Source organism: Schistocerca americana, chromosome 1 (assembly GCF_021461395.2).
Source record: "Schistocerca americana isolate TAMUIC-IGC-003095 chromosome 1, iqSchAmer2.1, whole genome shotgun sequence".
In the NCBI taxonomy this organism is placed as follows: Eukaryota; Metazoa; Arthropoda; class Insecta; order Orthoptera; family Acrididae; genus Schistocerca; species Schistocerca americana.
Window position 1 is genome coordinate 482550930 of NC_060119.1, and position 21478 is coordinate 482572407.

At 40.9% G+C, this 21478-nt stretch overlaps 1 protein-coding gene across 2 annotated transcripts in view; it reads left to right on the top strand.

Moving 5' to 3' along the window:
* The window catches only part of LOC124604329 (serine/threonine-protein kinase par-1-like), a 388446-nt gene that overhangs the window by 218031 nt on the left and 148937 nt on the right, over positions 1-21478 (top strand). For both annotated transcript variants that reach the window (XM_047136468.1, XM_047136470.1), the window contains exons 6-8: positions 4855-5006; positions 5105-5170; positions 21343-21473. In XM_047136468.1, the coding sequence (XP_046992424.1) occupies positions 4855-5006; positions 5105-5170; positions 21343-21473 (349 nt within the window). The remainder of the gene's footprint in view (positions 1-4854; positions 5007-5104; positions 5171-21342; positions 21474-21478) is intronic.

Sequence of the window (21478 nt, forward strand, 5' to 3'; positions counted from 1 at the left end):
TACAAATACTTTCAGAAACGGCTTCCTGACACTTATATCTGTATTCGATGTTAACAAATTTCTCTTCTTCAGAAACGCTTTCCTTGTCATTGCCAGTCTACATTTTATATCCTCTCTACTTCGACCATCATCAGTTATTTTGCTCCCCAAATAGCAAAACTCCTTTACTACTTTAAGTGTCTCATTTCCTAATCTATTTCCCTCAGCATCACCAGACTTAATTCGACTACATTCCATTATACTCGTTTTGCTTTTGTTGATATTCATCTTATACCCTCCCTTCAAGACACTGTCCATTCCATTCAACTGCTCTTCCAAGTCCTTTGCTGTCTCTGACAGAATTACAATGTCATCGGCGAACCTCAACGTTTTTATTTCTTCTCCATGGACTTTAATACCTACTCCGAATTTTTCTTTTGTTTCCTTCATTGCTTGCTCAATATACGGATTGAATAACATTGGGGACAGGCTAGAACCCTGTCTCACTCCCTTCCCAACCGCTGCTTCCCTTTGATGCCCCTCGACTCTTATAACTGCCATCTGGTTTCTGTACAAATTGTAAATAGCCTTTGGCTCCCTGTATTTTACCCCTGTCGCCTTTAGAATTTGAAAGAGAGTATTCCAGTCAACATTGTCATAAGCTTTCTCTAAGTCTACAAATGCTAGAAATGTAGGTTTGCCTTTCCTTAATTTATTTCCTAAGATGAGTCGTAGGGTCAGTATTGCCTCACGTGTTCCAACATTTCTGCGGAATCCAAACTGATCTTCGCCGAGGTCGGCTTCTACCAGTTTTTCCATTCTTCTGTAAGGAATTCGCGTTAGTATTTTGCGGCTGTGACTTATTGAACTGATAGTTCAGTAATTTTCACATCTGTCAACACCTGCTTTTATTGGGTTTGGAATTATTATATTCTTCTTGAAGTCTAAGGGTATTTCGCCTGTCTCATACATCTTGCTCACCAGATGGTAGAGTTTTGTCAGGACTGGCTCTCCCAAGGCCTTCAGTAGTTCCAATGGAATGTTGTCTACTCCCGGGGCCTTTTTTCAACCACCTATACATTTAATTTTTGTACAGAGCAATTTACTTGAATTTTCTATTTGTTTTATGACTTTGTTCATTCAACATTCAAGTTCAGAAAAAAAAAAAACCTTGAACGACTGTAGATAGGATATCCATATTCACAGGACATGTACATTAGTATGTTCTGCAAAAATGATTAGCATTTGTACCATGTCGGCCTGTGAATTCAAGGTCAACATCAATATCCACACCTGCGGGTAAAGTGTGGCTGTGGCTCTTGTTGTCCCTATAAACTGAAGGTAATAGATAAGTGTGACTTGAGCAGACGTGCAGTATGCCTCGCAGATGTATGCAAGGACCGTACTGTCAAATCAGTAAGTTTGAACGAGGGTGCGTTATTGGCATGAGAGAATGTGATGTATCCATCCAGGAAATTGCTGGTCATGTGAAATGAAGTGTTTTGGCAGTGCAACGGGTGTGTGCAGAAAGGTTCATGGAAGGCCGCAGAACACGCTGAGAGGGATCAGGTCGCAGCCCCAGACCACCCCCTGAGAAGATCAACACCTCATCTGATTGGCGTTGCAGGACAGATCTGCATCTTCCTTGACTCTGGCACAACAGTGGAATACATCATACACTATCAGGGGTGACAGTCTGTCACTGTTTATTATGTTGTGGGTTACGTGTGCATCGTCCACTTCTCTGTCACTGACCACAGGAATGATGGTAGATAGTGTTTTCAGACAAATCCAGAATCCTGTGACCTGTAGTCATACCCTTTTTACACAACATCTCAGATACCATTTTTCAGCTAGACAATGCACGAGCACATGTTGCTGCAGAAACAAGAGCATTCTTGTTATCACAGGATGTCACCCTTTTGCCCTGGCCTGCCAAATCAGCAGACTTGTTGCCAATCAATAACGCGTGGATATGGTGAAACGATGGGTGATGCACTGTGACCCAAAGCCAACCCCCACAGATGAACTTTGGAAACAGGTGAAAGCAGCACCGATGGCTATACCATAGGATGCCATTCGTGCCTTACAAGTGTCGATGCCGTCACAAGTGAGAGAAGTTATCAGGGCCCATGGTGGACCCTGTGCATACTAGGCAACAGGACACTTGCTAAACCGAGGTGACTGAAAAGCAAAATCATTTCTGCAGAACATACTGATGCATATGTCCTATGAAAATGAACATTCCCTCGAGCCGTTCCAGGTGTTCCGGTTTTGGACATGATTGTAATATGCATTTTATCATTTACCATGCGAAGGAGTACTATGTCATAAAACATTGCTGGGCACGTTTGTTATTTGACACCATAAGCCAAAGTTCCATGAAAGATTGTAAAGCCACAACTATAATTTTTGCACAGCTTGTCGTAAGAGACAGATAAAGTTGCCCTATATGAAAATCAATAAAACAACACATATAATAAACACTTGTGTTTATTTTCTTTGTTTTTATCTTTTATCATAAAAACAGTCATTACTAGAAAAAATGAGATGATTTCTTTGCTATATTTCTTATTACTTATTGCTACAGGAGTGCTGTTTGTCTATATTTGGTCTAGCCACATCTTTTATACAAATTCCCTCTTCAGAGATTGCTTTCTAAACCTGATTGACTTTATTCTTGTTTGTCTGATCACACCTTAAAAATTTGTCTCAATACCACTTACAAAAAAAAAAAAAAGGGGAAATGATCAACCGTAATTACATTTCAAAGCTGTGTGCTATTCTGTCAAAAACTGTTTCTTCTGGTTTGAATATGTTAATCTCCTGCTTCAAGAGCCTACAGACTTGAATCATGACTACATCCATCATGTTCATAACAACTGACTCCTCCAAAGCATAAACTAAATTTGTTTCAATTTAATACAGTGTTAGTGACAAATACAGCTAGCAGTTTCTTCCAGGACCAAAGTGCTTCTCCAGAGAATCGTTTTCTTTAGACCCCAAGACTTGTACCATTCTGTCAGACATTTCAAGCAATGGTGTGTAGATGATCTAGACATTGCAACCTTCAGTGAAATACATACAGCAGTTATACGACATTTATTAAACTTTGCAAAAATGTATTTGTGGAACTCAACTAATATTTCTGTAATAAAACATGGGATGAATGAATGTTGCTATTCTTAATAAGTATGTTTTGAGCTGTGCCTGGCTGGTGATACCTTACAACATTCAGAGTAAGGTTTGGTTTTTTGGAACAATGCAGTTTCCCACTTTTAATCAGTGCATATACTATAAATGCAAATACTGTTTTATGGTTGGCTGTGCCATTGGGGGGGGGGGGGGGGAGGGGGGGTTGTTTGAGCCACCTAAATTGAAACTGCTTTCTTTTGAATCACAAGTTGTTTTGCATATGCAGGTGAAAAATAAATAGAGAGGGAGAGAATAGGTGTATGTGTTTTGTTTTGTTTTTGTTGCTAGTGGTGATTCGTGAAGGTGGTATGATCTCCCCATTTAATCAGTAAGTCACCATCGCTGGCGTCACATGCCCTCATTCCATGACACACTGTGAAGAAATTTGGATTTTAATGTGAGACATTGAAGCTAATTGTGATGTTCAGGAAATTTGTCCCTCCACTTCTCTTTGCACAGTCAGCTAAATATAGATGGTGAAAATTTCTTCCACCACCAAAATTTGAACTGGCAGCTCTTCACAGTCATGCATTAGTGGCCTCATCAATGAAGCTGAGGTAGATATAAAATCTGTTAAAAGTTTTCATGTATTAATATTGATTTATAATAATTAATGGTGTATGCACTTTCAGTTGCTCCTATGAACTGTGAATCTTTTTTTGATTTAACCATAAAGTTGTATGTAATCTGTGATCATATTTTATTTATGGAAGAGGAACGTATAGGAGTAGGTGGGAAAGGATATGCAGCTTCATTCTTTATGTTACGATTAATGGATAATTAAGACACAAAACTACTTTTTTTTAAACAGTTCTGGTTAAGACTTTTACTTAAAGTTATCACATTAAAGATGATGAATTCTCACTCTTTTAGTGATTCTTCCTATTTCTTTCTCCTTGAAAATTTATTGTTACTGTTAACATACTTGATTGTCTGTGAGTGAGATTATCTGTTTTATAGATACCTCGATTTTTAAGAATTTGTTAAGTTACTCAGAATTCTCTATGGTCTTGTTTATTTTTGCGGTACAAATGTGCAACATAATGATGTCATAATAATCTCAACTTTATTTCTTGTCAAGAAATTAATATGAGATACTTGAGAAGTGACTGAAAGGATGGGAAGGTGAAGAAGCAGCAGTTAGTGTTACTTATGGGATTCCTTACTGCATTAGTCAGTCATTGTGTTAATTATTGTGAAGCCGGAAAATTAAGAAACTCAATACCATATGCTGTGATTAGTACCAATGTAGATTTCAGTTGCTATCAAGCCGACAGTTAAAAACATGATTATTACCAAGCAAAATATGGAGCTGTTTCATTGAAGACAGGAATGTTATGTAATCTTTCATTCATGATCAGTGCCAATTCCTCAGCAATTCATTCAGAAAAAAAAAAAAAAAAATTATCACGTTTTGTTTATAAGCAGAGGAGAGAAGTAACACATTCCCACATAACTACAAATTTCTGCACCATTCAAATATGTCATCCACCAGAAACAGAACCAAAAAATTATTTAATATGAAGCATGGATGAGTATTGAGGTTATATTTTTGCACGTGCGCTTATTTGCTTACCCATATTTATAATATTCAGCAGGACACTATTTTCTGTACTATGAAAGAAATAATTCCTTGTGTTTTAAGGTCCATTAATATTTGCCTTTTTTCTTTATTTACAGTATTTGAAAATCGTGAAAAGATGGTACTTGTTATGGAATATGCTGCTGGAGGAGAACTGTATGACTACTTGAGTGAAAGGAAAGTACTTTCCGAAGATGAAGCTCGACGAATATTTAGACAAATATCAACAGCAGTTTATTACTGTCACAAGGTCTGCTTCTTCAAAAAATATTCAGTATTGTTATGTTTCAAACTTGCGTTGTCTCATAAACGGCAACCAGTAACATTTTTTTTCTCTGACATCCACAGCACAAAATTTGTCACAGGGATTTGAAGCTGGAAAATATTCTTCTGGACGAACATGGAAGTGCAAAGGTAATGTTGTACCTAGAATATTAGTTCCATCATCTGCCAAGTGAAATTCTGTATCATCCACATTGTATTACCCCCATCTTCATTTACTGTTGAATGCTAAAGTACTGAAGCTAATCTCCATCCTTGTTTGTGGCAAATAGTCTCTTGTGAGCCTTTTGAGCTGTTTCAGGAGCTTAAATGTTAAGTGTAGGGGTTTATAATAATAACAGTAATAATAATAATAATAATTTATATAAGTAAAAATGTAAATGTTCGTTTGAGCGAAATTGTAAATATCTGAAAGTTTTCACCAGTAGCAATGAAATTTTGCCACTATGTTGCATTCAAACACTTGCCTGTTTTTATGTAGCTAATGCAGCACCATATGGTGAATAAAATTTAATACATGTATTATACACCGAGGTGATAAAAGTCCTCATATTGAGTTGGACATCCTTTTAACCACCGTAGCGCAGCAACTCGTGGAGAGGACTACCAAATCGTTGGAAGTTCCCTGCAGAAATATTGGGCTATGCTGGCTGTATAGCCATCCATAAATGCAAAAGTGTTGCTGTTGAAGGATTTTGTGCACAAACTGACATCTGGATTAGCTCCCATAAGTGTTCAATGGATTTCAAGTTGAGTGATCCAGGCGGTCACACCACTTGTTTGAATTGTCCAGAATGTTCTTCAAACTACTCGTGAAAAATTGAGGTCCGGCGACATTGTGCATTGTCATCCATAAAAATTCCGTCGTTGCTAGGGAATATGAAGTCGATGAATGGTTCAAAATGCTCTCCAAGTAGCTGAATGTAACCATTTCCAGTCAATGATTGATTCAGTTGGACCAAGGACCCAGTCCATTCCACGTAAACAAAGTCCACACAGTCATGAAGCCACCACCAGCTTGCACATTGTCTTGTTGAAAATTTGGGTCCATGGCTTCGTGAGGTCTATGCCACACTTAAACCCTACCGTCACCTCTTACCAACTGAAATCAGGAATCACCTCCACAGGCCTCTGTTTTCAAGTCATCTAGGATCCAACTGATATGGCCAATTCCCAGGAGAGGTGCAGTAGGTGATGTCATGCTGTTAGCAAAGGCACTGTTGTCGGACGTCTGCTGCCATAGCCCATTAATGCCAGGTTTTACTGCACTGTCCTAATGGATATGTTTGTCGTGCAATTCACATTGATTTCTGCAGTTGTTTCACGCATTGTTGCTTGTCTATTAGCACTGACAACTCTACAAAATACGGCACCCGAGGCTGTTTGTAGCAGTGACACTGATGCGACGCGGCTCCCGACACAGATGGCGTGTCATTCAGCGTCTGGAGAGAACTGGGGCCTTGCTTCCTCGCGCAGTGTTCTTATATATAAAGCCGCGGTGCGGACGGCTAAGGGAACGCCTGATCTTTTCGGCTCTCCCGACTAGCCGCTGGGCTAGTAACGCACCACTTCAAGTTACATAATAATTTATAGCTTCTTTTGCTGATGGCTGAAGAAGCTCTTAATTTAAACTTGCATTCAGCACACAAGTAAGTATTGATAATAAAATTTTGACGTGGCTAAGTTAAATATTTTGGGCGAGAGAATTAATTAAATTACACTGCACGCAGTAGATGAGCTCTGAACTGGCCCTTTTGAGATCCGCTATCGCTATAATTTTATAGGTATTCAAAAGAAACTTTACACATCTTCATAATCATAGCGGACCTCCAACCTGTTTAAATCTAAACATCCTAGCCTTATTTACTAGCCTACTTAATCTATCTTGCTTCCTTCAGTTTTGAGACGAAAACCACAAAATCATGAATTTCCACTAAAATCTTAATATGTGAAATCCAAAGTACTGTTTTTATTAAATCATTATGAAAGATGAATCTAAATATAAATTTTGAAGTCTCTAGCTCTTTTCTGTTGCGCCAATGATTTTTTCAGAAATACGTCCAAATTTCGAAAATAACTTAAGTTATTGAACTGATATTCAACACACATTAATTTAGCATTATTCCTGACATGCTAGAAAAGTTTTAGTTCATTTGCTTGATTTTTAAGGTATTGCGCAACATTTATGACGTCAGAGCTAGTTACAGCAGACTGGTTGGCACACAATGGAAACTGATGTGAATTTACTACAGTGTGAGTAGGCTGCTTCCCTACAACTACAATACTTTGCCAGCATCCAGCATATACTGTACACCTAGTATTTGTTATAAAGATTTTTTCGCAAAGATATAACATACTATGTTCAGAGGCATCAGCTCTAACCAATTGAAATGGGGTTCAAATGGCTCTGAGCACTATGGGACTTAACTGCTGAGGTCATCAGTCCCCTAGAACTTAGAACTAATTAAACCTAACTAACCTAAGGACAGCACACACATCCATGCCCGAGGCAGGATTCGAACCTGCGACCGTAGTGGTCGCGCGGTTCCAGACTGGAGCGCCTAGAACCGCTCGGCCACTCCGGCCAGCGTTCAGAGACATAATTTTCTTCTTCTTTGCATACACATTAGAACCTCACTAGTCCATCCCATATAGGACCAGGAACATGGTTGGAATACAAAAAATGTTGGATTGTCAAAACACTTTTATTGACCTGTAACATAACTGTACAGTATCTTGTGACTTCCATTAGTGTTACTACAGAGTGCAACACTTAATCTGTCTATACCAAGTTCTGTTCCTGTTACAGACTCTTTTTGGTGCAGCAAGAGCTTTTATAGGGAACATTCATCAATGTTATACACTAATCAGGGGTCAGATTAAGCTCTTTAACTAAGTTTCCAAATTACAGAACAAATTCATTAGCAACTGTTTTGTCAGCAGGCAACTTCTTGCTGCAAAATAATAACATTTTAGTTGCCATGTCATTTTTTCTTCCACCAATGTAATCAGCCCTCACTCACCGTGAACATTTCAGTTTCATTGTTTTAATCTAATTTTTCATATAAAATCAGTGCCTTTTCTTTCATGATTGAACCAAACAACAGATTTCCTTTTCTGCTCATCTGCTCAAACTACATCTGCAAAGCATTGTCTAAAATTTCACTTTCAGTCTTCTTAAAACTCTTATGTATTTTCAGTTGTTTCTCATCATCAGTTGCCATTGCATGACTATCAACAGTTTTCCTATTTTTTTCTGCAGTCTTTAACAGTTGTTATGCCAGTCCCTACCTCACTTGCAATGTTTTCAAGAGACTCGTCTTTATCTAAAATTCCAACCATTTTCAATTTATCCACTAAAGACGGTGTCACATGTTTTCATTTAGTTGATGCCATGATTTAGTTTTACACAGTTTAATGAAAGACGAGCACTGTCTCTAGTAAAAAATACATGCACAATGACATTTGGTTAATAAGTCCAAAACAACTTATTTCATATAACTGCGAGTCAATTTATTTCAAATTAAAACTGATGCTCATGCTCCCACCAATCAGAAAAATAATACCCTGAAGGACAAAGAAGAAACACATAAATTTTGGGATCTCCTGGATCAATTAATCAACATTACTCCATCAAACATAAAAATTCGTCTTCAGTGCTCAGTGCTGAACTGGGGCAAGAAAGAAGATACAGAGATATCATTGGAAAATGGCCCGCACATAAATGGACCAACAAAAATTGTCAAAGGTCAATTGAAACTTGTAGAAACCATAACCTGGTCTCAAAATCAACATGTTTTAAAAGGAAACCTCACAAATTAAAAACCTGGAAACACCCTGATTTCCGAAAGGACAAATGGTGACTGGACCATGTATGTATGGATAAATTTCACCATTGTGAAATCTACAATGTCAAAGTTTTAAGGGGTGAAGACTCAGGGTCTGAGTATTATGTTGTGAATATCAAAATAAAATTAACACAAATGGTAAAGAAAAGATCTCAGAAAAAAACTAGAAGAAAATTCGACCCAACCATCTTAACAAAAAATGAGGAATACACTACGAAATCAGCTGAAGGATCTATCAACTGTGATACGCTAGAAGAATCAACCACCAAATTAAAATTCATAGCAGAAGAGTTAGCTCCAATAATTCCCAGGAAGTAAACATGAGTGGTGGAATGAAGAATGTGACCAGGCATTAGAAACAAGGCACCAAGCTTGGATAAAGCATCAAGCCCAAAAGTCTGAAGAATCACTTCTAGAACTAATCAAGCAAAGAAAGTCAACCCATAAAATCATCAGACAGACAAAATGCAAGCATCTTAAAAATACCTTAGAAAAGATAGAAGAGAACTTCCAGAAGAAACAGTCTTTCAGCAAACTTTTAAATTGTGATGACCCACTGGAAACATTTCAAGTAGACACTGAAGCACCTATTTTAACCACCCCAGACCTAACAGATCCTCCAACTATCAATGAAGTAGAGGTCACAATTCAGGAACTAAAAAATTACAAGGCGCTTGGTGAAGACCATGTATTTGCAGAAATCTGGAGGAATGCTGGAAAACCTGCAGTCATAAATCTCCACCAACATCTAATTGAAGTGTGGATCACAGAGAAAATTCTATAGCACTGGGCCTCAGGAATAATCCATCCATTATTTAAAAAAGGAGATAGAACCAATTCAGATAAATGCAGAGGAATAGCCCTTCTGGACTGCACATACAAAATTTTCTCCCGCATTATTTACAATAGGTTCAAAAACATTATGGAACCACAACTTGGAGAATATCAAGGAGGATTTCAACCATACAGAAGCTGCTCAGACCAAATTCTTAGCCTGACACTAATAATGGAGTATTACACTTCATTTTATAATTTCTGTTTCTCTATGTCTTTCACTTTTTTTCATTGGGATATTAAACATTTGATTAACCATTTATCTGAAGAATGCTTTTTTATATTGGTGTGGATGGCAAAAAAAGTTATGAATGGTAACATTGGTAGTTGTTGGCTTTTTGAAAATTTGAATACCATGCTTTTAATTTTTCTTTGACAGTTTTAAATCAAGATAGTTAATGCCATCTGTTGCATCATGTTCTGCAATGAACTGACTTACATGGTGTAATTTATTATGTTCTTCAGCTAGACTTTCTATTTCTTTCATTGTTCCGTTAAACAGAATAAGCATGTCATCAACATAGCATTTGTAGTAAAGCAGCTTATCTTTCAGTTGGATTTGAGATCTGAAAAAGTTGGCTTCAGGATTGTTAATATAAGTGTGTGCTAGCAAACCTGCAATACTACTTCCCATTGCCAGTCCAACATCCTGAATGTAAAACTTGATGTTGAACAGGAAGTAGTTGTAAGACTGTATCGGTCCTAGAATCTCTGTGGGTTTGTAGATTTCAGTTGTATCCATTGTTCCATTTTGGAGTATGTTATTTTTTATTGTATTGATTGTTTCTTTGGCAGTTTGTTTGTATGTAAGGTGACTGTGTCAGGAGATGCAAATTTATCTGTGGTTGGGATGGGGACATCTTTCATGTTACTGATGAGCCCATAACTGTTCTTGATATGGATATTATTTTTCCCTTACAGATAATGTCATTAAGTTCCCTGGTGATTTTATAGTTTAGAGTATGAGATGTATGAGACAATTCGGTTTGTGAATTTTATGTTGTGATCATAATTTTGATGCTGATGGGTTCATCACTGTTTTAACGTCAAGTTGAACTCATATATTTCAAAGACGACACAATACATGTAAGTCACCGAGCAAGTAGACAAAGTAAGACATGTGTACACGGTAACAGTTAAATCAGCACTGAGTCCAAGTCTAGCGGCCACTGGCTGGCTGGCCGCTTAGGTGGCACGGCTGCTGCATCGTTGGCAGACAGCGCCACATGTAGAGGACGTGCGTAACTTTGAAAGATCGGCGACTCACAACACTTTTCCCCCCTTTGAATTTTTTGCACTGGTCTTGATGGAGGTGGCCTGTAGATTGCTAACATCCATAGGTGTTGTTTGATTGGCCGTAAAGTCTCGAGGAGGAGGCTTCCCGTACGGATGGAAGTGTCCCTGATGATAACGGGTCGAGATGGCAGGAGACGTAGGGGTCGAATCTGCTGGGGCCCCGTGCACCAATAAGCCCGTTGCGGCAAGTCCGGTTCTTATAACAGGAGACATGGGCGATGTATCGGCATCCGTAGGAGAAGGAAGCGAGTAGAGTTGCTCCGACAAATGATGGTCATCCGGTTCCTGCATGGGCACGTCTTCTGGTGGCGTCCGTTCTTGTGCTGGCACCAAGATGATGGTGAGAGGGCTGCGTTGTGAGTAATGGGAGATGCCAAGATCCCGAGCGTCAGGTAGAGCCGAAGGTGGTGTAGCGGCATTCGGAACAGGCGTTGCCGGCACATGAGCCCGAAGCTGGTCCGAAGGACCCACTGCAACACCCGTGTCCATCTGGATTTCATACAGGTGTCGGCCACGGTGTCATAAGATGCGACCAGGACTCCATTTTGGTGGCCTGCCATATCCCCGCACCCATACAAGGTTGCCGACGGTGAACCGGCCAAGCGAAGGCACCCGTGGCCATGAGGTGGAAGGCCATAGAAGATGAAGTAGCGTGCGGGGCTGTCGGCCATGTAAGAGCTCAGCTGGGCTGTGGTCGCCCATGGGAATGAAACAGTAAGAAGCCAGAAATTGGAGAAGCGCATCATCATCAGCAGCAGAAGAAGTCAGGAGTTCCCTCATCTGAGCCTTAAATGTGCGGACCAGTCGTTCAGCCTCACCGTTTGACTGTGGATGGATCTGAGGGGCTGTGACATGCATGACGCTTTGACGGGCACAAAAATCCTCAAATTCGGAAGAGGCAAATTGCGGACCATTATCAGTGACAAGAGTAGAGGGAAGACCTTCCAAAGAGAAAATGCGAGCTAGAGCATTTGTGGTTGTCGTGGTGGTAGGCGACGTGCAACAGACAATGAAAGGAAAGTTAGAGTAGGCGTCAATTATGAGTAGCCAATAAGTACCTAAAAAAGGTCCCACGAAGTCAGCATGAATATGCTCCCGGGGCTTCTCAGGCGAAGGCCACGGTGACAAAGATGACTTCGGGGCGGCGGCCTGTGACGCACAAGGACCGCAGGCAGTGACCATGTGTGCGATTTCAGAGTCGATGCTGGGGCAGTACACATGACGGCGCATCAGAGATTTTGTGCGAGAGACACCCCAGTGCCCATGGTGAAGGAGGCGCAAGACCGACGCACACAAAGACACAGGTACCACAAAACGTGGCGAAGCATTGTCGGTGGAAAGGAGGATAACACCATCCCTAGCCGTGAGGCGGTAGCGCTAAGCGTAGTAGTTCCGCAACTGGTCAGAAGTCGTAGCGGACGGACGATCTGGCCAACCCTTCTGAATGCAGCGTAAAACCCGGGAGAGGGTAGGATCAGAACCCGTAGCAGCCGCCAGCCGGTCCCCAGTGATGGGGAACCTGTCCACAACCCGCTGCTCGGTAACATCCAGGTGGAAACACAAAAGTTCATCCCTATCGAATGCCAGATCAGGACCCATGGGAAGGCGAGACAGTGCATCAGTATTCGCATGTTGAAACGTTGGCCGGAAATGAATCTCATAATTGAAACGAGACAAGTAAAGAGCCCAACGCAGGAGGCGGTATGCAGCCTTGTCGGGAAGTGACATTGATGGATGAAACAAGGAAAAAAGTGGTTTGTGGTCCGTAACAAAATGAAATTTGGATCTATACAGAGAAACACCAATTTTATGAAGAGCATAAATAATGGCCAAAGCTTCTTTTTCAATTTGAGAATATTTTCGTTGGGCATCCGTGAGCGTTTTGGAGGCATAAGCAATGGGTTGTTCAGAACCGTCAGAAAAATGGTGTGCAAGGACTGCACCAATCCCGTATTGAGAGCCGTTCATGGCAAGAACGAGATGTTGGCCAGGTCGATAAGTAGCCAGCCACGGAGCCTGTTTCAGCAAAGTATTCAATTTCTGGAAACCCACATCGCATGACGCGGACCAGTGAAACGGCACGTTTTTATGAAACAGCCGATGCAACGGCTGAGCGACCGAAGCCGCAGATGGTAAAAACCTGTGATAGTATGCTATTTTCCCCAAGAAGGCCTGCAGTTCCTTAACAGATGTAGGGTGAGGAAGGGCATCGATCGCAGTGACAGTTTGCTGAAGCGGAGGAATACCATCCCAAGAGAGTTGGAACCCCAAGTACGTGATAGATGCCTGAAAAAATTGTGATTTCTGAAGATTACACTTAAGACCGGAAGTCTGTAAGACATGTAAAAGTGTGCGGAGATTCTGAAGATGTTTTTCAGTGGTGGAGCCAGTGACAACAATGTCGCCCATGTAATTAATACACCCAGGGACAGGGAGCAATAATTGTTCCAAGAATCGCTGAAAGAGAGCAGGGGCGCTGGCAACCCTGAATGACAATCGTTGGTATTGATAGAGGCTGAAAGGCGTGTTAAGGACCAGAAACTGCCAGGAAGCAGCGTCGAGAGGAAGTTGATGATAAGCTTCTGACAGGTCAATTTTAGAAAAATACTGGCCTCCAGCAAGTTTAGTAAACAATTCTTCAGGTCGGGGCATAGGGTAAGTGTCGATGAGGCATTGAGCATTTACAGTGGCTTTAAAATCGCCACAGAGACGAATATCACTATTGGGCTTAGCAACGACAACGACAGGAGAGGACCACTCACTGGAAGTGACACGAAGCAAGACCCCTGAAGCAGTGAGATGATCCAGTTCCCGTTTGACCCAATCACGAAGGGCCACAGGAATGGGCCAAGCTCGAAAAAATTTTGGCTGAGCAGTGGGTTTGAGCATTATAGGAGCTTCAAAGTCGTTTGCATGGCCTAACCCAGGAAAAAAAAGGGACGAAAATGTCGTTGACAAAGAATCCAAGTGAGCGTAAGGAATAGCATCAGAGACGATATTGACAGAATCATCTTTGGAGAACCCAAAAACACGAAAGGCATCGAAACCAAAAAGATTCTCCGCATTACTATGGTCAACCACAAATATGGGAACAGTGCCAACGACGGATTTATAAGATGCCTCAGCATCAAATTGACCCAAGAGAGAAATCTTATGTTTATTGTATGTCTGTAATTGCCTAGTGACTGGTGATAGGGTTGGAGAACCCAACTGAAGATACGTCCGATAATTGATGATAGTGGCAGCAGAACCAGTATCCACCTGCATGCGAACATCCCGACCAAGTATTTGGACAGTGAGGAATAACTTCCCTGAAAGGGAAGAAGTACAATTGACAAACAAAACAGAATCAGAATCAGAGTCATGTTCATGAACATCATGTATGCGGTCGGATTTGCAAACGGATGGCACATGACCCTTCTTTTTGCACTTGTGACACACGGCCCAATGTTGGGGACAATCCTCCCATGAATGTTTTGTAAAACACCGCGGATATGGAGGAAGTTGCCGGGGGTTTTGCTGCAGTTTCTTAGAGGTTTGTTTATGGTTAGACCGAGGCTGCGCGTGGGAGCGTACTGCGGCCACGTCGGCTGGCGGGGACATGCCGCACACGTTGTCAACAGGGCGCAGAGGTTGGATTTCCCCGACGTCACCCCACACCTCTATTTGCGCTCCAGCAGCGCGAGAAATTTCAAAAGACTGCGCGATGGATAGGACTTCATCTAGAGTCGGATTTATCAACTGAAGGGCACGTCGCCTAACTTCTTTGTCGGGCGCCGACCGGATAATAGCATCCCGTACCATGGAATCGGTGTAGGATTCTTTATGAACTTCAGTAACAAATTGACACTTTCTACTGAGGCCATGAAGTTCAGCAGCCCAAGTGCGGTAGGAGTGATGCGGTTGTTTTTGACAATGATAAAAGGCAGCACGAGAGGCTGCCACATGTGTATGCTTTTGAAAATATACGGACAGAAGTGGGCACATGTCAGCAAAGGATAAAGACGCAGGATCTTTCAAAGGAGCCAATTGCGACAACAACCGATACATTTGAGGTGAAATCCATGAATGGAACAGAGACTTGCATGTTTGTTCGTCCGTGACGTGAAATGCCAAGAAGTGCTGTCGAAGATGTTTTTCGTAATCAGACGTCTTCCGCCGTCTTGTCGTAAGGAGGAAAAGGAGATATAGACAACGACGAGAGACGCCCTGCATTGGATGCCGCGATGAAACCGCGAATCACTGATGTGAGAAGCATTTGCTGTTCAATGAGACCTTGCAATAGTTGCTCTAAAGTAGCCATGGAAACCTGCGGGTCAACACTACCTTGTCGCCAATTGTTTTAACGTCAAGTTGAACACATATATTTCAAAGACGACACAATACATGTAAGTCACAGAGCAAGTAGACAAAGTAAGACATGTGTACATGGTAACAGTCAAATCAGCACTGAGTCCAAGTCTAGCGGCCACTGGTTAGCTGGCCGCTTAGGTGGTGCGGCTGCTGCATCGCTGGCAGACAGCGCCGCTTGTAGAGGACACGCATAACTGTGTGGCGGCACTTTGAAAGATCGGCGAGTCACAACAGTCACTATACAGTACTTTACTTTTAATGGTGCCTAGAGGAAGCTGCAGATTTTAAGTATATTTTTAATTTTATCTTGGAATTTGGTGTTATGCTCATACTCTATTTCTTCTGTGTTATAAGTTTTGAAGAATCCAGGAGTGTTGTTAATGTAATTTGATTCATGGAGGTATGCAACTAAATGAAATAGTTTGTTTTTTGCGTTATGTGTTTCACTTCTTTTGTTTATGAAGCATCTTCAGTTACCTGTAAATTTTGTGATGTTAAATTATTATTGGTTTATGTTACCTATGATTTCCAGTGGTCCTGGAGATGTTTTCATTCTGTCCCCATGCCTTCATTCTCCAGCTGGCCAATTTCCATCTTTTTTTCATACACAACTATTAAAACACATAACTTGCAATGTAAATACACAAATGTTGATCACAAAATGAAAAGAGCAAGTGATGTGTTATAATAAATGTGGGTGAAAAATGCCAGAAATTGGCCAGCTTGAGCATGAGATCATGGGAACCAAACGAACATGTCCCCAGGACCACACATATGGCCTAACAACACTGGAAATTGTAAGTAACTTCAAACGATAATTTAACATCACAAAATTTGTGCTACAAAAGTTGTTTCTAATCTAAAAAACAAGAGAACTAATGGCCAAGTATAACATAGTGACATATTGTAACTACTACATAATATATGTATTATATTTTTAAAAAGAAATCTGTATTACAGACCACTAAAGATGCTTCATAAATAAAAGTAGTGAAATGCGAATGGCAGAAAACAAATTGCCTTTCATTTAGTTGCACGGATGGAACATACTTCCATGAATTTTGAAGCATCTAAGGAATGACAGAAAATGGAAAAGATGATGGTAATCTGATAACAAATGTGTTGCCTTTGTGCACTCTAACAATGAGGTCATCATCTGTTGAAAGTTTCTTGTTTATGTCACATAATATCCCATGTTCATTATTTATCTTATTCCACATTTTGTTACAATTTTTATTTTTCATAATAATCTTGTTTGACTTACGGGTTATATAATTTTGTTCACTTTGCTGTAGTTTGGCATTTGTATATGCTATTTTTATGCTGACTGTTAGATCTTTAGTATTGTTTTCATTTTGTGGCCATATTGTACTTAATTCCTTTGTTTAGCAACTTTAATCTGTCATTATTGATGCATATTTCTGTAAAAATTGTAAATAGCCTTTTGCTCCTTATATTTTACCTCAACCTTCAGAATTTGAAAGAGAGCATTGCAGTCAACATTGTCAAAAGCTTTCTTTAAGTCTACAAATGCTATAAACGCAGGTTTGCCTTTCTTAACTTGTTGTCTATGAGAAATCGTAGGGTCAGTATTGCCTTGCATGCTTCTACATTTCTCTGGAATTCAAACTGATCTTCCCCAGGGTCAGCTTCTACTAATTTTTCCATTCTTCTGTAAAGAATTCATGTTAGTATTTTGCAACCATGACTTATTAAATTGATAATTCAGTAATTTTCACACCTTTCAGCACCTTCTTTCTTTGGGATTTGAATTATTACATTCTTCTTGAAGTGTGATGGTATTTCGCCTGTCTCATACATTTTGCTCACCAGATGGAAGAGTTTTGTCATGGCTGGCTCTCACAAGGCTATCAGCAATTCTAACAGAGTGTTGCCTACTCCTAGGGCCTTGTTTCGACTTAACGTCTTTCAGTGCTCTGTCAAATTCTTCACGCAGTATCATATCTCCCATCTCATCTTCATTTATCAGGCTCTATATGCCCTGGTAATTCCAAGAAAAACCCGGGAATTTTTTCATCTGGTAGAAAACTAGGAAAAACCCAGGAATATTTTAGAATTTCGGGACTTTCTCATTGATCAGTTTTCAGTTAAATTTTTGTAATTTTGACTGGTGAGAAGTGGCACTCCAACAAAGAATATTACCGTATCCCGCTACGGGAAAATGCACCATTTACAACAACAAAACACAGTTCACACATGAGTGTGTGGCAACAGCAAAATCTGTGAAAGGTTAGGATGAAGACTATGCAGTACGTCATAACAACAAACTACTTCCGATAAGCGTGCCATCACAACTGTTTACATTAGGTTCGTTTGAGCAGTTGTCAGCGGACTCATGCACAGTCTTCTATGAACAGTACCTTCTCCCACTTCTGGCTGGTTAGTTTGCAGCTCTTAGCTACAGTGTATCAGCAGTAGCAAAAAGCAGCCATATGCTTCCAGGAAGAACTTTTCTGTCACTCCCAAGCTGCCACATCTGTGCTTGCGCAGAGCAGTATGAGTTGTAGATGGGAGGGGGTAGTCTCCACATGACCTGTGTTTACGGCCTTTACAAATGTCTGCTTGTGTCTGTGTATGTGCGGATGGATATGTGTGTGTGTGCGAGTGTATACCTGTCCTTTTTTCCCCCTAAGGTAAGTCTTTCTGCTCCCAGGATTGGAATGACTCCTTACCCTCTCCCTTAAAACCCACATCCTTTCGTCTTTCCCTCTCCCTCCCTCTTTTCTGATGAAGCAACTGTTTGTTGCAAAAGCTTGAATTTTGTGTGTATGTTTGTGTTTGTTTGTGTGTCTATCGACCTGCCAGCCCTTTTATTTGGTAAGTCTCATCATCTTTGTTTTTAGATATATTTTTCCCACGTGGAATGTTTCCCTCTATTATAATCATATCTCTATTTGAATATGCGTACGTATAACAGTTTCTTTGGCATTTCAGTGTATAATCAATTTCAAACCTTCCAATGTCTCCAGGTCTCTTCCACATACACGACCTTCTGTGATGAGTCTTAAACCAAGTGTTAGGTGTGATATAGCTCTGTGCAAAATTCTACCATGTGGCTTCCTCTTTCATTCCTTTCCCTGTGTCCTACTACTTTTCCTTCTCTTCCTTTTCCTATAACTGAATTCCAGTCCCCTAAGACTATTAAATTTTCATCTCCCTTAACTGTCTGAATAATTTATTTTATCTCATGATTCATTTGTTCAATCTCTTCATCATCTGTGGAAGTACACTCATGCTCATAAAGTAAGGACAATTGCAGAATGTGATGCCAGACAGCGTGGCACTACACAAAACTGGCACTAATAGCATAGGCACATACGGAACACACACGACACAGATCTGTAAGTCCGCGGTATTGGTGATAAGTTGAGAAAACCATGCTGAATCACATGTGCTACAAAGTGCCACTGTTTCCTGCGCATGTACCCCGACATCAATATAAGATATGATCACTATGCACCCGTACACAGGCCACACAATGGGTTGGCATACTCTGGATCAGGTGGTTCAGCAGCTGCTGGGGTATAGCTTCCCATTCTTGCATCAATGCCTGTCTGAGCTCCTGAAGTGTCCTAGGGGTTTGAAGATGTGCAAGTGCGTCGACCAAGAGCATCCCAGATGTGCTCGATTGGGTTTAGGTCTGGAGAACAGGCTGGCCACTCTGTTCGCCTGATATCTTCTGCTTCAAGGTACTCCTCCAAGATGGCAGCTCGAGGGGGCCGTGTGTTATCATCCATAAGGAGGAACGTGGGACACACTGGTGCAAAATGACGTGCCTATACATCTGACCTGTTACAGTTCCTTTGTCAAAGATATGCAGGGGTGTACGTGCAACAATCATAATCCCACCCCACACCATCAATCCATAACCTCCATACAGGTCCCTTTCAAGGACATTAAGGGTTTGGTAACTGATTCCTGGTTCACACCAGATGAAAACCCAGCAAGAATCACTGTTCAGAATATACCTGGACCCATCCGTGAACATAACCTGGGACCACTGTTCCAATGACCATGTACTGTGTTCTTGACACCGGGCTTTACAGGCTCTCCTGTGACCAGGGGTGAGTGGAATGCACCTTGCAGGTCTCCAGGTGAACAAACCATGTCTGTTCAGTCGTCTGTAGACTGTGTGTCTGAAGACAACTGTTCCAGTGGCTGCAGTAAGGACCCGAGGAAGGCTACCTGTGGTACTCCGTGGCCGTCCGCGGACACTGATGGTGAGATATCGGTCTTCTTGTGGTGTTCTACGCTGTGGACATCCCGTACTGTAGCGCCTGGACATGTTTCCTGTCTGCTGGAATCATTGCCATAATCTTGAGATCACACTTTGTGGCACACGGAAGACCCATGCTACGACCTGCTGTGTTTGACCAGCCTCCAGTCGCTCTAGTATTCTACCCCTTGTAACGTCATCAATATGTGTTCTTTGAGCCATTTTCAACATACAGTCACCATTAGCATGTCTAAAAATGTCTGCACACTTACTTGCTGCACTGTACTCTGAGATGCACCAACACACCTCCGTGTATGTGGACGGCTGCCAGTGCCACCGTGCGATGACCGCAGGTCAAATGCACCATATGGTCATATCCCTAGGTGATTTAAACCCGCAAACCATCCTCCAGAGCGTTGTTTCACATTGCATCAGCATTATCCTTAATTTATGAGCATGAGTGTAGTTGGCATATAAGCTTGTACTACTGTGGTGGGTGTGAGCTTTGTGTCTATCTTGGCTACAATAATGCTCACACTTTGCTGTTAATAGTAGCTTATTTATTATTAAACCTACTCCTGCATTATTGTATTTGACTTTGTGTTTATAACCTGTATTCACTTGACCAGAATTTCTGTTCCTCCTGCCACTTAACTTCACTAATTCCCACTATATCTAACTTTAACCTATCCCTTTTTAAATTTTCTAACCTTCCTGTATGGTTAAGGCATCTGACATCCATGCTCTGATCTGTAGAATACCAGTTTTGTTTCCCATAATAACGACATCCTCCTGAGTAATCCCGCCCGGAGATCCAAATGGAGGACTATTTTACCCTCGGAATATTTTACCCAGGAGGATGCCATCATCATTTAACCATACAATAGAGCTGCATGCCTTTGGGAAAAATTACTGCTGTAGTTTCCCCTTGATTTCAACCATTCGCAGTACCAGCACAGCAATGCAGTTTTGGTTGATGTTACAAGGCTAGATCAGTCAATCATCCATGCTGTTGCCCCTGTAACTACCAAAAAGGCAGCTACCCCTCTTCAGGAACCAAACGTTTATCTGGCCTGTCAACAGATAACCCTTCGCTGTGGTTGCACCTATGGTATGGCTATCTGTATCGCTGAGGCGCGCAGATCTCCCCACCAGTAGCAAGATCTATGGTTCATTGCATCTTGGCGGCGGCAGGGGGGGGGGGGGGGTCATGAATACATGAACAATAAGATTATGGCTAGGTTCTAGGTGCATATTGTACAACTGTAAATTGAGGTAGTATTTCTTCTGGTAAAGAGATTTCATTTCAGCTTTTAACCAAATAATTTCATTTTGTGGTTTTGCTATCTTGGCCGATGCGCTTTTTTTGTTACTTTTTTTCTGATTTAGTTTGGAGTCAGGTTTTTGTTAAGTCTTTTGTCAAGGATTGTTTTTGTTTACACTTCCAAAATACACATATTATTCTAATTACCTGAAGTGGTAGCAACATTAAGCTTATCCATTATGGATGTTCCAGATAATAATGTTGTAAGTAGTATATAAAAGTTGAAAGTGAGACCTAAAACAACAGCAAATGGTTCATCTCCTCATTGCTCACATTCCCTACAAATATTAATTAATATTTTAGTCTTTGTGCAATTGTATTACGTAGTTTGATTATAAATGGTCATGTTTATGAATTTCATACATTATACTTCATGGTTATATTTACCAGTTGGTTTTATATTCCTGCACAGATTGCAGATTTTGGTTTGTCGAACGTCTTCGATGAGCAAAGGTTGTTGAATACCTTTTGTGGCAGTCCTCTGTATGCTTCACCTGAGATTGTTAAGGGAACTCCTTACCATGGCCCTGAAGTGGACTGCTGGTGAG